This window comes from Centruroides sculpturatus, unplaced genomic scaffold (assembly GCF_000671375.1).
Source record: "Centruroides sculpturatus isolate CEXI.00-Female unplaced genomic scaffold, Cexi_2.0 scaffold104, whole genome shotgun sequence".
Classification (NCBI taxonomy): domain Eukaryota; kingdom Metazoa; phylum Arthropoda; class Arachnida; order Scorpiones; family Buthidae; genus Centruroides; species Centruroides sculpturatus.
The window spans coordinates 790,565-806,719 of NW_019384379.1; the positions used below are offsets into that span (position 1 = coordinate 790,565).

The window sequence follows — 16,155 nt, forward strand, 5'->3', positions numbered from 1 at the left end:
CTAAACCTCATGCCCCTCCGGAGCGGCGCAGCCCCTCTCGTAAGGCCTGGTCTACACCAATCTTTTGGTTAACAGCCGAACGTGCTAAACGATTGTCCACGGAGGCATCTTCAGTAATAGTTGATTTCAAGCAAATGCAATCATTCATTCGATCATTTTGTATCCGTCCCTCTCCACCTGGCCGCCTCCATTGTGAAGTCCTGAGTCTGGACGAATCCACATTGGAAATGAAAAAATTCCCTTAATGTCCAAAAAATGGTGAGTTAAAAATTAACATATTTTTTTTTTTTAATGTATCATTTTTTAAATATATTGTGCTATAGAAATGAAAATTAATAAATTGCAAGAGTTTTAAATTGAATGTATTGTCAAAGTTTTAAATTTTAAATGTTTTCACAAGAGAAAGAGTTAATAAAAGAAAACAGTTTAAGCATTTTTCCTTCTCTTCTGAATATAACACTTGATATATTTAAGAAAATTTCGATAGCCAGTTTTATTAAGAAAGTTAATACTAAAATACATAATCTTCAGAACTTTGTTAAAGTAGTGATAAAAATAATATTCAGTTTGGCAACGGATTCTTGCTAAATATGTTGATCCATCCGTATTTCGATTTATAAGCCAAAATAACATTGTATCCATAAAGGAAAGAGTTGATAAAAGCAATTACCTAAAGAATAATCACACAATTATAAATTATGAAATTGTAACTTTATATTATTAATGAGATCCATTATTTATATCCAATAAATACTTACAGCAGCAACAATAATTGAACTTCTCTTATTAAATGTAGTTTCTTGTATAAGAACAATAAGACCGCCGATAAAATAAAACAAAAATCCAAATATGTGATATGCAAAATACTATAAAATTCATAAAAATTATAATTAAAATTATTTAAATTCATTTTAATTATTATTAAATTACATTATTTACATTCAATTAAGTTATTGCTTTATCTTATAAAACATGATGAATACAACTCGAAAAATAACAACTTAAAATAATCAATTTAATAAACTTAATTTAAATATGATTGAACGTTAATCAGTTAAATATATTGATTATAATTTGCACTTATACACTATAGGATGTCCAAAAGTCTCCATACAGTGACACAAATGAAACCCAACAGTGGCCGAATAAATGAAAGCATTGAACACTGGTAGTTGATCATTGGCCTGACCAATGGGCCGGCCACCATGCAGCATTCTGGGTTTTCTTCATGAGTCTAACACCTAAACAGAATCCAGTTTCCACATAGGAAGTCCTGCTAGAAGTTACCTCATTGACAGATCACCCATGTGTTCCGTTACCTTACTCCGTCAATCCACTGACACAAATCTTAATGCTGGCATTTTAATGTTTTATGAATAAAGTTACATTTTACCTTTGTACGCGTAGAAGTTTTGGGACCCCTTTGTATATATAGAAACTTTTGGGATACCATGTATAATTACTATAAAGAACTTACGAAAACTGTTCTCGGAAGAGTGATGGAAGTTTCGAGTGATATAATACAAGATACATAAATGAGTATTGTGATAAAAAGTAGAGAGAATGATATCATTGTAAGAAAAAAATCTTCGCTTAAATCTTCATAGTAAAAATTGGAATAATATTTTCCAGCTTTATATCTTCCCACTGTATGGAAATGATATGAAAACCTTTGTGTCNGGAATGGTGGAGAACCAACAGAAAAATTGGGTACCCTCTGTCCTTTAGTTCTTCTTACTTCCCCTTATACCTTTCCTATCTTTTAGTTTAAGTTAGTTTAAGTTTACGCGCGCAAATAGATTTGTCGGGAGGTAGTTATCGGAAAAGTAACTACCGGTCTATTGGTATACCTGTTCACTCGGAATTTGGAAACGTTTGTAGGTAAACTGCAGGAATCCGAACCTTTTTTGTATATATGTATCTTTCAATGTCAGCGCGAAATTAAACTCGTTTAATTGGTAAAAACGTGAATGTATTTTCCCCGTCCGCGCTGCACATTTCACATCCAAATCCGGGTAAAAAAAGAAGTCACATTCGGGGGAGGAAAAGTCACATCCGGTGAGAAGACCTTGCTAATTTATTTCTTCCAGAAGAAGAATAGCTTCTTCCACCAAGGCTTCTTTTTAGGCTTTTTCAGAATCGATTTACACTCCTCTTCCATTCCTTCCTCGCGTGCCTGTCTCTGCACCAACCATTCCGGAACTTCTGGGTATCTCTGTTCCAGGTAATCGATGACAGACGAGGTGCTCTCATCGGGAATGGTGACAATCGCCCGTTTCTTGTCGGGTTCACCAGATTTCTCCTCTGCACCCTCCACCACTTCTTTCGGAGGGAAGCGAATCACTCGAATTGAAGAGGAAGCCGATTCCGATGTCGAGGTGCTTTCTTCTGGACTGTCTCTTCCAGAGGTATTCCACTTTTTCAACGCTTTGAAATTATCCATTCTGCAAACAAAAAAGAAATGAGCATTAAATTAAGACAATATTAAAAAGTGAAATGAAAATTTAATATATATACGATAGGAAATTATAGAAAAGTTCGTTTTAATTATAAAGAAAAATTTTAGTCACAAATAAAGTTGTAATGGAACTATAAACTTTGTCGAAAGCATTAAAATTGTTTATTCAATTATTATGTATACTAATTAAATATATTATAATAATAAAAGTTCTATGGTTTATAAAAGTTATGCTATTCTGTTGATCGTAATTAAAACTAATGAAAATATTCTAGAAGAAATTAAGAGAAAAGAAAATTACGAATAAACTCATTCATTCTAATTCATTAATGTTTAGATTAATTATAGCTATGTGTGAGATCAGCCGGGGACACCTGCAAAAGGGTACCACTTACTCGGCCTATTCGGTGAGAATAGTTCCCTAAAGTTTCAGATCTCTAGATCTGATCTTAAAAAGTTTCATAGGAGAGCGATAATCGCTAGTAGATCTGAACTGTGAAGTCCAGATGCTTGTCAGGGCTGACACCAGTTTGTCAATTATATTCCGCGGACAAACACGCGTGTGAGATCTGATTCAGACACAAATTAAGAGTCATTTTATTTGATAAACAAACAATAGTAAATTTAATAAAACATAAGAAAATAAAAACGAATACAAAATATCAAATGAAAGAATGATATAACTACTACAATTAGGATACACGTCGAGAGATATATGGACTTATACTATAACCGATGCGCGATCGAGAGAGAGAGCTCACAAAATCGTTAGAAACATACAATCTGTTTTAGTTGTCATTCATCTTCTTCTCTGTAGGCAAGGGACACTTTGGAGATAAAGTTCATTTACTTCTTTCCATGGGAGATCGATATGTACACAAAATCAAAGTATAACTTCTAAGTGCTAACTCTGGAATTTCTCTATGTGACTCGTCTAAGGGCGTTGGTCATCAGGAAGAAAACATGTATGGAGTCCTGACTCTTCCAGGTCTGTCGATGAACTCCCCGAATTCTGACAAATTTCCCCTATATCTCAGGATTTACGACCAATCATATGCCAGAAACTCTTTCATGTGAACGGATGAAAGGGAAATCAAAGAGGGGTAGATAGTTCCAATCTGAGCGAGATTTTTAGCAGATAAGGGAAAAACAGAGGATGTACTAACTTCTGTGAAAGGAAGTAACATCTGTTATCTGCCTTTTCCCACGTTAAAACACTATTTTTCTCACAAAAATGAAATAATATTTTATGACAATATTTAACATTATTAATAAAATTACTATTTTAGACCCAGGGGCCTTTCAGAACTCACACATGTGAGATTCCATTAACTACAGGCGATGAAAATGAAAAAAAGACAAATTTCGATTGGATAAACAAGAATATAGTTTCGTTAACAGGATCCAAGTTGGCAGAATTTGTTTTAGACAAAAATTATAAAAACATAAAACTAAATTTGAAAGAGGAATTCGAGTTGCATATTTCGAGAAACAATGCTCAAAAGCTACTTTATTTTTTAAATTCATTGAAACAAGATATTACATTTAAACAACAGAGTTCAAGTTTAATATTGCGAGGAGCGAGTAAGGGATATATATCAAATCCTAGATTTTACAAAGATCAGTTTATAACTTTAATAAAAAGAAATAAAAAACTTGTCGAGGAAGTCGATGTATACAAAAAATTTTTTATTACCATCGGGTTATATTCCTCTGTTGAAAAATTTTTCAAAGTTTTTAAATATATTAAATTAGCATTACTACCTAATAACAAAATCGTTTTAAAAGTTCATGAAAATATAACGATTGAATTCGAAAACGAATTAAAAGATTTGTTAGGATTCTAAAAAAGCAAATTTTTCAAAGGTGAATATGTGAGCGACTATCCCATCGAATTATCTGCGGGAATTTCAGAAATTTTTATTTATTCGAATGTGGTTGCTTCTCATCACGTTGGGGATATAACCGCTCCACTTTTAAGGGTTATACCTGTAATGGGGAAAAAGAGAGATCAAATAGTTAAAGCCTACCAATCACCTTTATACTTTCCTTTACGATGTAATTATATAGATACAATCGAAATCGAGCTGAGAACTGTGAGCGGAAAAGAGATTGTCTTTTTTGGAAAAAAGACATTTGGTTTTGGTTGCTATGCCTTGACTCTGGTCCGGCATAGTACACAGCCACACGTGTGTACCGAGTATAACCCACTAAACCCAACACATAATAATAATAATAATACATACATACATACATACCTTAATTTAGATTATAATTTTTTTTATAAACTAATTGTAGAATTTGATTTTGATTTCGAAAAAAGAATAATAAGAGAAGAGATCCCAAGCCCAAAACAGCTGAGGCTGGTGAAAACAAAAAAAAACAAGATTTGAATTGGATCTAACAGCCGAGAAAAGTAAGCAGATAAAAANTCAGGATTGGAATATGTATTTACGGTGAGTTTTAAAATTGTTTTTTATGGCTATGTAAAAAAATTTTTAACTTATACAATAACTTATCTGTTTTATTGTTGTTACTTTTTAGTGTATGGTGGTAGTACTGCTGATGAGGGGCATGTTAGCCCGAAACACGTATAATATGTGTACAGTAACTATTACTACAGGTGATATAATAAAGAAATTTTGTTCTTTCCTGAACTAACTCTCATTGCTGTGCCAATCTTTAAACACCAGTATTAAGTCCTATTAATAAGTAAAGTCCAAGTAGACAATTAACAATAACATTAGATTTGAGTATGATTTGACTTAAATGGAACAAGGGGAGAATCTTCTAGAACTGTTGTTTCTATATTGTTGTTGGGCTGCAATTTGAAAAATTGTAAATCTATAAATGCCCAATGTCGTCCGCCTGTCTGGTCTTCCTTAATCTCGAGAAGGCTGTTAGATATATGCAAGTCGAGATCAGATATGTAAATATTAGGGGCAGGAGATCTCGATTAATTACGTATGAACTTCCGATGCAAACCACAAGTCACTTCATTTCAATTCAAAACATTCCCCCCGAAAGGAGTTAAGTAGATGACAAGCACGATTCTATTGCTAACGGAAAGTATGATGTACAGGGGTGAGACACTACAGCATGACCCCACATGGTAGTGACTGACTGGATTCTAGTCAGGAGGCCCGGATTCATGGAGGCCCTGTATGAAGATGACCAGCTTTTGTTTTTTTTTTTTTCGTTTTGCTTGGATTTTTTTCGGCTGAGAGGTCTTTCAGTAAACGGGCAAATTCACTGAAAACGTGGAAAAGAAACTCAACTGGTCAGGAGCGATTAAATAACCTAGCAATTTTTGTGCATTGAAAATGATTTGACAAATTTAACAAACAAAACAAACAAATTTTAGTGACATGATCGAAAAATTTGTTTGGGCAAAAGTCAGAAAATTTTCTACAAAATAATTTAATCGATAGTTTCTTGAGTTTTGTGCTTTGTTTTTCAGTTTCTGTCATTCTTTCAGTTCTTATATTGATTCCTATTTTGTTTTTGTTTTTAATATCGTGTTTGTCATTGTAAAATTTGTCGTTGTGATTCCTCTATTGTCTCTAATAAATCTAATCTATGTTTTTGTAAATGCGCGCTTAATTTGTGAATGAAAACAATATTTTTTGTCATTTAGCTGCCTTATTATATCCAAAGGTGCCGTAGGGACCGAGTGGATAGGTCCCTCGCCACTAAGTTCTCGGGTTCAAGTGGGAGGAGGAGGAGCTCGCTAATGATCCTGGTCTGGGGCCCCATGGGATAATACTGTAGTGCTTATAATTAATACTGTAGTACTAATTATAAACACTACAGCATTAGCCCGTATTCGACAATACAGCGTTTCCATTGCCTATGGTAGCGCTGTATTGTAGAATACAGGATAGCTCCCTCAAAAATATTTGAATCGTTTAAAGCAGCCAATTATACTCATTTGCGCATGCGCTTTACGGAACACCAACCTCATGCGGTTTGACTTGTGGATGTTACACACCAAAATATCGTATAACGCTTCTACTGGTTCTATCCATTAGCCACTCGTAAGGAGCGATTTAACTAAGTGGATTGTTTTAAGATTTAAAAATTACAGAATATTTTATGTTATTTTTATGTACTTTTCTTTACAAAGCTATATTTAATTATAATTTTCTTTAAAAGTATATTCTTACAATTGAAGAATATTTTGTACCAGGCATTGTATTTTGTATATCCACCGCACATTTTATTTGACGAAGTAAGTTTTTATAATTGACAAGACTATGTCTTGTTTATAAAATCGTACTGCCTACTGTGTTATCAGCTTAGAGGTATGAAGGAGTACATGTCAGGAGTTGCAATTTGGCACAGAGCAATAGGTACCCAAATCATGCGCGTATAAAAAAAACCAGACTTGTAGGTACTCAGGGGACTGGAAATAGTCAAAATAAAATACAAAATGGGAACTCTCTCTACAAACAGACAAACTGAAGTTAGCTGGTGAGAATACGACCTACAGTCGTTCTAGGAAGTGGACTCTGACCCTAGGACTAAACATGTAGTATTTTTTTTTTGTTAAATAAAATTTGTAATCTAATTTTGTAAATTTGGGAGTGCTTCAAATATGACATTAAAACAAGGTTTTATGTCGTTACAAGTAGTTTTTTAAACATTATCTAGTACAGTAAAATCCTGAGACCGATAAAGATTTGACGTTATATTAGGGTTATCGCGTTACATCCGAGGACATTATAATCGGGTTAAATTGTATATTGTTTGTGCAAAAGAAAAAATATTTTCGGACGATACAATAGCCACAATTATTTTTTTCAAAAACAGGAAATTTTCATTATGAACCGGCACGTAACGGAGAGAAATTTTGAAATTGGATAGGTTAATTTCGTCGAAAATGCATCGTGGACGACTTCGTGATCGTGGCCGGTGAAGTTTGAACGATATCGCCCAAAAGCAGCGATACCAAAGAAGATTGGTGAATGAGAACGAGACCCGCCTTGAGCGTCAAAGTGATTCTGCTTAGTAGTGAGTCTCCGAGACATAGTCTTGCTCCAAATACGGTTTTGCCGTTTTACTTGTTTTATTTTTAATTTTAGCCCTTATATCATGGCTAGCCGTCATCAGCCACAGAACTCAGATGTCGACTGTATATCGTTACATAAAAGAAAATGGTAACGTTGAAGAAAGATTTTGTGGGCTTTACTGATGTGAGTGAGAACAGAGATTCAAATTCGCTATTTACTCACATTAAGAGTTAATTAGACTAATTTCAATGCACTAAAAGTTAGGCACAAACATACGACGGTGCTGTCGTAATGGCCAGACAACATAATGGTTCCAAGCCAAAATTAAAGAGATATCGAAACAAGCTATGATGCTCACAGATTGAACCAAGTTTTCTCTCAATCTCTTGGATATATAAAAGAATGTAAAATATTTTTTCAAACTATGACAGGATTCTTTCATTTTTTAAAAATCTTTTAAAAGATCCTATGCCTTAGACCTAGAAGTCAAAAAACGTTTTCCTTCAGCCACACCTATTAGATGGAATTACAATAGCAGGATTGTGAACTGCATTATGGAGTTTAAATAAGAATTGACACCTTAACACCTTCATATATATATACATAAATAAATAAACTGTTTATTTTTGTCATTTCCAGTATTTGTTTAAAATTTTTATGTAAACACAGCTCCTATCATCAAATGTTACCGCAGGCCACTGGTATATAACCTAAAAAACTAATATACTGTATATAACAATTTTTTATTAATTTTCATCACAAGTAATTTCTATTTACACATTTAATTAAAGCTTAAAATATTCAACGAATGTAAATATATGATTAAAGGACATATAATGCAGCCATTTTTAAAACTCTTTTCGCACGGTAGGCATTAAAATGGCTTTTTTCTACATCCAATATGGATAAGGCCAAGCCCCCAGATGAACGAAGCTCGACATATCTGAGATAGACCACCCTAAAAAATTCCTGGAGTTGCTTTATTCAGATTCAATTCCTGAGCAGAATCTGACGCCTTAACCATATTGGCCGATCAGACCGTCTGCATCAGGTTCTCCGAGAGAATGTAGAGCTGTCGATGCAAAATCCATTTCAAAGATCCTGCTTATACGAATAACATAATAATACTGAAGTAGAAAAATAATTTGGTATAAATGTTAACCCAAGGCCAAAGTTATTTCATTATTTGAAAAATAAAATCAAAGAAGGAACAATTTTTTGATTTTTTCTCCTCAGATGAACTTCTAAACCTCATGCCCCTCCGGAGCGGCGCAGCCCCTCTCGTAAGGCCTGGTCTACACCAATCTTTTGGTTAACAGCCGAACGTGCTAAACGATTGTCCACGGAGGCATCTTCAGTAATAGTTGATTTCAAGCAAATGCAATCATTCATTCGATCATTTTGTATCCGTCCCTCTCCACCTGGCCGCCTCCATTGTGAAGTCCTGAGTCTGGACGAATCCACATTGGAAATGAAAAAATTCCCTTAATGTCCAAAAAATGGTGAGTTAAAAATTAACATATTTTTTTTTTTAATGTATCATTTTTTAAATATATTGTGCTATAGAAATGAAAATTAATAAATTGCAAGAGTTTTAAATTGAATGTATTGTCAAAGTTTTAAATTTTAAATGTTTTCACAAGAGAAAGAGTTAATAAAAGAAAACAGTTTAAGCATTTTTCCTTCTCTTCTGAATATAACACTTGATATATTTAAGAAAATTTCGATAGCCAGTTTTATTAAGAAAGTTAATACTAAAATACATAATCTTCAGAACTTTGTTAAAGTAGTGATAAAAATAATATTCAGTTTGGCAACGGATTCTTGCTAAATATGTTGATCCATCCGTATTTCGATTTATAAGCCAAAATAACATTGTATCCATAAAGGAAAGAGTTGATAAAAGCAATTACCTAAAGAATAATCACACAATTATAAATTATGAAATTGTAACTTTATATTATTAATGAGATCCATTATTTATATCCAATAAATACTTACAGCAGCAACAATAATTGAACTTCTCTTATTAAATGTAGTTTCTTGTATAAGAACAATAAGACCGCCGATAAAATAAAACAAAAATCCAAATATGTGATATGCAAAATACTATAAAATTCATAAAAATTATAATTAAAATTATTTAAATTCATTTTAATTATTATTAAATTACATTATTTACATTCAATTAAGTTATTGCTTTATCTTATAAAACATGATGAATACAACTCGAAAAATAACAACTTAAAATAATCAATTTAATAAACTTAATTTAAATATGATTGAACGTTAATCAGTTAAATATATTGATTATAATTTGCACTTATACACTATAGGATGTCCAAAAGTCTCCATACAGTGACACAAATGAAACCCAACAGTGGCCGAATAAATGAAAGCATTGAACACTGGTAGTTGATCATTGGCCTGACCAATGGGCCGGCCACCATGCAGCATTCTGGGTTTTCTTCATGAGTCTAACACCTAAACAGAATCCAGTTTCCACATAGGAAGTCCTGCTAGAAGTTACCTCATTGACAGATCACCCATGTGTTCCGTTACCTTACTCCGTCAATCCACTGACACAAATCTTAATGCTGGCATTTTAATGTTTTATGAATAAAGTTACATTTTACCTTTGTACGCGTAGAAGTTTTGGGACCCCTTTGTATATATAGAAACTTTTGGGATACCATGTATAATTACTATAAAGAACTTACGAAAACTGTTCTCGGAAGAGTGATGGAAGTTTCGAGTGATATAATACAAGATACATAAATGAGTATTGTGATAAAAAGTAGAGAGAATGATATCATTGTAAGAAAAAAATCTTCGCTTAAATCTTCATAGTAAAAATTGGAATAATATTTTCCAGCTTTATATCTTCCCACTGTATGGAAATGATATGAAAACCTGTGTGTCGTGCCTTGGTAACTCAATAAAATAAGGCATATGATATTTAATATCTGCAATAACGTAAGACAAAATTATATTATTTAATATTAAAAATAAAAAAGTATTATTTTACTACATTTATAATTCACAAACTTACCAATTGCAATACTTTACATATTCCATAAGAGGATTTTAAATAATCAAAATTAGTAATAAAAATTTGATTCTTTGTATTATTTATTTCTGACTTTTCTACTTCTATCTCCATAACTTTCTTAAATCACTTTAATTAAAAATCTAAAATTAATAATTAAATTATTTATTTAATTAAATTAAAATAATTCACTTCTTATATGCATACTATATATATGTACAGTATATATAATCTTATGTTTTTTTATGTATACAGCAAGTCTGGCCAACTTATAGTAGAATGTGAATGATTTTCATGAGTTAAATGCACCAATGATCTCAGTTCTTCTATAAAAGCTTAATAATTCACCTTAATAAAATTTATTCTGCAAAACATAGTTATATTTATTTATTGGACAATAATTAACGTTCCAAATTATATATATTTGTAAATACACTAAAACATAAATTAAATGAAGCCATTTATTTTATGCCATAACAAAAAAAAAAATTATTTCTTCCCATCGCACAATAGTAAATTTTGCTCCTCTTTTACTCACTCATTTTGCATTGCTTAGGGCGCAACAAAATAATTACTAAAATAACGTGATTTAGGAATGACTATCGACACAGTGATATATCTTATGAAGCCTTACCAATCATTACGAATAGTTAAAAATATGGACTTAATATTCCTATTAAACTTACAACATGTATTTCGCGTTTTAACAGACCACATTTTATGCGATCGACTAAAAATGTTGATCCGATCGACATGTTGGCCATCCTTGATATACAGTATACAGAACATACATAAGAAGTATGTAGTAATAGTAATAATTTATTATTTTTTTGTTATACAAAACCTCTAGAATGAGATAATTTACTACAAATATTTTTTTTACTAAGTTAACCGACTTAAATATGAAAATTACAGAATAATTTTTATCGAACAAAAATAGTAAATTTTACCATATTTTTCTCATATAAAAGTAATATATTATAGTGAATAATATAAATATATAATAAATGAATTTTACAGTATCTCTTACCTCGGATTTTTATATTTATAATTTTTATAAATCATGCAATATAAGGAAATATACGTATTCAGTTCCGTATTCAGAAATATCAAAATTCTTCCGGGATTTCCTATGACATATCGAAACGTTGTTTCAATATAAATCTTTGTGTTCAAATTATTATTATAAAAATAAATTATCAAATATTTAATTTTGTAATATCATATCATCACAGTTAAAAAAATTATAAGTTTAATGCTAAATAATTAAAAATCTGTGCTCTTATCGTAGGCTATAATCAGTATTTTTGCAGTAGGAAAGTACTTACGTAATAAAAGGATATATAGTAGTTCCTTTTCCTTAGTATAGTAGGCTATATAATGAAATTATTATGTATATTATACTTTCAATTTAAAATAATTATTTTAAGTACAAATTATTAAATTACCATTATTCTTAGTCATTGTGCGGAATTTAGAACGTTGTGCATCGTATAGTTGTATCGACTTTCGTCCATTACGTAAAATCAAGCCCGGCCATCATGGATGAAAGATAGAAGTGATATTTCGATTTGACCTATAAATTATGAAGGTCCAGACTAAAATCGAATACGGAACCTATAACTGTCTTTGTCATCCGGCCATTTATAAAAAATGTTTAGGTCTATGTTTATTTGTATGTACATATAATTTGTATATATATTACATTATATATTATATACCATAATATATATATATTAGCAGATATGACAGATAAAAATAAGAACAAACATTAAGATTATTAGTTTATTTCCTTATTTCCTACTTCTAACCCTTATATTATATAACTACGTATAACTACAAACGTTGTCTTACGCAGAAATTTATCATACCGAGTGACCAATCTAATACGTTTTAAACTAAAAATTCTTCATTCCTCTACCGTACAGTTTAAAAAAAATTTTTTTAATGTATTAGATTGTTCACTTGGTGTGATAAATTCTTACGTAAGATAAATTCCTAGTTATATAAATCAAATACAGTGGTACCTAAGGTTACGAACGCCCCAGCATACGAAATTTTCAGGATACGACATGAAATTCGAACATATTTTTGCTCCACGATACGAACAAAAACTCACCATACGACGTTACATTAGTTCGCATTTTTCATTTGTTTTTTTTTTACTACAGTTATTTTTTTTAATGTATTACTTGGCTTTAATTTGAGTATGTTTTTCGCGTTGGAACGAATCATTTGGTTTTACGTGTAATCGTATGGGGAAAAATGATCCACCTNTATAACTACGTATAACTACAAACGTTATCTTACATAGAAATTTATCATACCGAGTGACCAATCTAATACGTTTTAAACTAAAAATTCTTCATTCCTCTATCGTACACAGTTTAAAAAAATTTTTTTAATGTATTAGATTGTTCACTTGGTGTGACAAATTCTTACGTAAGATAACCTTCCTAGTTATATAAATCAAATACTATAATATAACAAACATTCGAATGAAAACACGTAAAAACGTTGATCATTAGGTTTAATCAAAATTATTCCAAATGATCCCAAGTAAAGAGTAAGTATTCGAATGCAAATGACAGCTATTCATTAATACAAACAAGTTATCCTGTAATGTGGCTTCTCGTCGGAAATTTTTCCATTTTATTCCAGTTCCTTTCGGATAGGTTTTATTATACAAAGTATTTTACTTATAGTAGAAAATTGAAATAACAAAAATAGATTAATTTTTTTTCGGATACTTTATGTAATTCCTTACGTTGCCATATGAATATTATTTATTTTAGTATATTTTCTGTAAAGAATTGGAGTTGTTACTATAATATATAAGGATCATATTTTATCTGTTTTGAGTTTTTGAATTTTTTTTACTCTGTTAAATGTAAAATATAACAACATAAAGTTGTTCTTCTCTATATTTTATATTCGTAACTTTACAGCAGTCGACAGAAAGAAAAAGATGATATTTACTAAAATGCCAATTGTTGCCAAATTTGCGATATCACAAAAGTCGCGTGTCTATGCGTACGCTGGCATATAAACTCTTTGCAGGTTCTATAAACGTTGTGGCTTACCAGCTTAAGAAACTGGCTCTTCACGTATTTATTTAAATGGACTTTTTATGTTTATAGTATACTACCAGATGGACCCGGCGTTGCTCGGGCAAAAAGTAAAGATAGCGAATATTAAAAGTATTAAATTATAGCCGATTTTACCCGTTTGCACCGAGTTCAAGAATCAAGTTAATCTATTCCGAGGCTAATTAGAGAATTTTTAGATAAGGTTAGGCTAGAAAAATCATGTGATGCAAAAACAATTTGGGGGAATTTTCTACCTGTGTGGATTATAGTATGTGTCCCGATTTTGTTCATACACTTTAAAGCTTAATTAAACGCCATTTAATACAGCATTTACATATTTATTTTCCGAAAATAAATTAACAATTGGAAAAATGATATAATTTGGAATTTTAATATTTTCCATTCATCAGGAGATCGTAAATGTTTCTCCTGTTTCTTTTTATAATTAGTTCTTTAGCAATATCCAAGGAAGTTTTGTTGGTCTCTGGACACTTAACATGTATATTACTCTTGGCTGCCATTAATTAACAGTTCTATTACTTTCGGGAAGCCGCTATCAACCGCACACATCAAAAGAGTGTAACCCCCAAAATTCTGCATACTTTTGTCTATTTTTTGACGTTTTAGTAAGACGAACGTTGTCTCTCTGAAACCTCTTCCGGCACTTCTTCGTTCCAGAAATAACTGTACTATTTCTTTATTAAAACTTTTTTTAAAATTTTCGGGCTAACAGACACGTGGAGAGCCGTGTTACCCTGGATATTGGTAAGATTGACGTCTGCGTTGGCCGTTAATTAATTAATAAAGATTTGACGATTTCCACGTGCCTCAAATTAGTTGCTTCGATCAATGGCAGATTTTCCCACTGCGATGCCTTGCGCATTGACATTTATTCCCTCCTCCAGAAATCTCCGTACCTTCCCACGTTATTACGCCGAATAGCTTCGTGAAATTCGCTGATTTTACTATCTAAATCGATTCCGTGTATTTTATCCTGCAGAATTAAATTCTGGCTGCAAGAGATCTTTTCGTTAACACACAAATCGTCTTCAAGATTTCTGCTCTTCTGAATATCTGTAATGAAATCTTCTTTATTCCATTTGTAATGTTACGAAACTTTCTTTATCAAATGAGAATTTTAATTTCAAATTAAAATCTCTGCAGGAGTAAACTAAACTAAACCAACAATTCGGAGATGTTTGTTGGAAATATAATAATGTTGTTCGTCATAATTAAACTTTAACAATAAAGTAAAAAAAGATTTTAATTCGTTGTGTTGAATATATTTATGTTTATACTAGCAAATGAGCCCGGCGTTGCTCGGGCAAAGAATAACAACAAACATTAAGATTATCAAATTTTTTTATACTTCTAGTCCTTCTATTATATTATATTATAGTATTTGATTTATTTAATGACGAATGTTATCTTAAGTAAGGGTTTAAAACACCAAGTGCCTAATGTCACGCATTTTAAAAATTCTTTAAATTGTGTACAGTAGAGAAATAAATAATTTTGAAAATGTGTTAAGTAATTGTTTACCATATCAAGTGAACAATCTAAGATAACTTTTCTAGTTATGTAAATCAAATACAAACATTTAAACGAAAACACTATAAAGAGTTTGGTTAGTTTAGAGTACCATTGTCATGTTCATCGCGATAATCGAATGGTACGAAATGGTACAATTTCAAAAACTGTAGACGTATAAATTTCGACTGTTGTCTATGTCTGCGTGTCTTTCCTCAATCTCGAGAAATGAGTAAGATATATGAATATCGAGAGAGATGTAGAAAGCTTAGGAGCTGGAGAACCAGATTAAGTATATATGATCTTNTAATCAAGTCCTCATCAACCCCTGTAATAGCAGCAGAAATGCTTGAGTTTTCGAAAAATTGTCGAGCGGTATTCTCATCATTCGGCTTTGGTTTGGTTTAAAACCAGGCTTTGGTTGACCGACTATTAGAACCAATTCTATACGGAAACCCTTCTGTATATTCGTTATTCAGAATCATATTTCTTTATCACTATGCGCTTGCCACAGTTTGATTTTAAGCTTATATGCTACATGCAAACAATATTCAAAACACCAGACAAATTCAAGAAAAAGAGCAAAACATTTCGCGTCATTAATGTACAAAATTCAGAAAACTATGTTTTACATAGCAAGAACTCGCACCAATGACACAGTTGCAGCTACCGTGTTTCCCCGAAAATAAGACATCCGCAGAAAATAAGACCTAGCACTGATTTTGCTGAATTGCGAAATATAAGACCTCCCCCTGAAAGTAAAACCTAGCAAAGTTTTTTTAGTCGTAACGGTCATCGACAGATGGTTGAAAGTGGCCGTTGGTTTTTTGAAAGTACAGCCATTCATTGGTCAGCAGACAATTACGCCACACGGCATGATTTGCATAAGACTATGGCTTGGGAATCACAGATTTGCATAACGTTAAGGCTGGTAATGGCTAATTGGTCGGCCGGGAATCACGCCACATGACATTTGCATAGTGCTACGGTTCAGTAAGCACTAATTGGTCATCGAGT

General features: G+C 31.8%; 1 protein-coding gene across 2 annotated transcripts; it reads right to left on the reverse strand.

Annotated features, from left to right (window-relative positions):
* Nucleotides 1–455: 455 nt before the first annotated feature.
* LOC111617845 lies at nt 456–12,070 on the reverse strand. 2 transcript variants are annotated; one of them, XM_023359164.1, is made up of 8 exons: nt 11,968–12,070; nt 11,848–11,892; nt 11,550–11,649; nt 10,523–10,648; nt 10,384–10,436; nt 1,478–1,670; nt 759–866; nt 456–670 (listed from the first exon to the last, which is right to left on the reverse strand). In XM_023359164.1, exons 4-8 carry the CDS (start codon nt 10,631–10,633, stop codon nt 563–565), a joined length of 573 nt encoding a protein of 190 aa, XP_023214932.1. In that variant the 5' UTR covers nt 10,634–10,648; nt 11,550–11,649; nt 11,848–11,892; nt 11,968–12,070; the 3' UTR covers nt 456–562. The 2 variants fall into 2 exon arrangements, with proteins under 2 accessions (XP_023214932.1, XP_023214931.1); XM_023359163.1 differs by lacking the exons at nt 456–670; nt 759–866; nt 1,478–1,670 and adding exons at nt 9,170–9,383; nt 9,472–9,579 and having other exon boundaries at nt 10,191–10,436; nt 11,968–12,068.
* Nucleotides 12,071–16,155: the final 4,085 nt, after the last annotated feature.

Bases quoted from the DNA above. Each gene is read 5' to 3' on its own strand.
- LOC111617845 (XM_023359164.1), bottom strand. From the start codon at position 10,633: ATGGAGATAGAAGTAGAAAAGTCAGAAATAAATAATACAAAGAATCAA. The intron at 867-1,477 runs GTAAGTTCTTTA...TGAATTTTATAG, and splicing joins CTCTTCCGAGAACAGTTTTC to TATTTTGCATATCACATATT. The intron at 671-758 runs GTAAGTATTTAT...ATTATTCTTTAG, and splicing joins GTTCAATTATTGTTGCTGCT to GTAATTGCTTTTATCAACTC.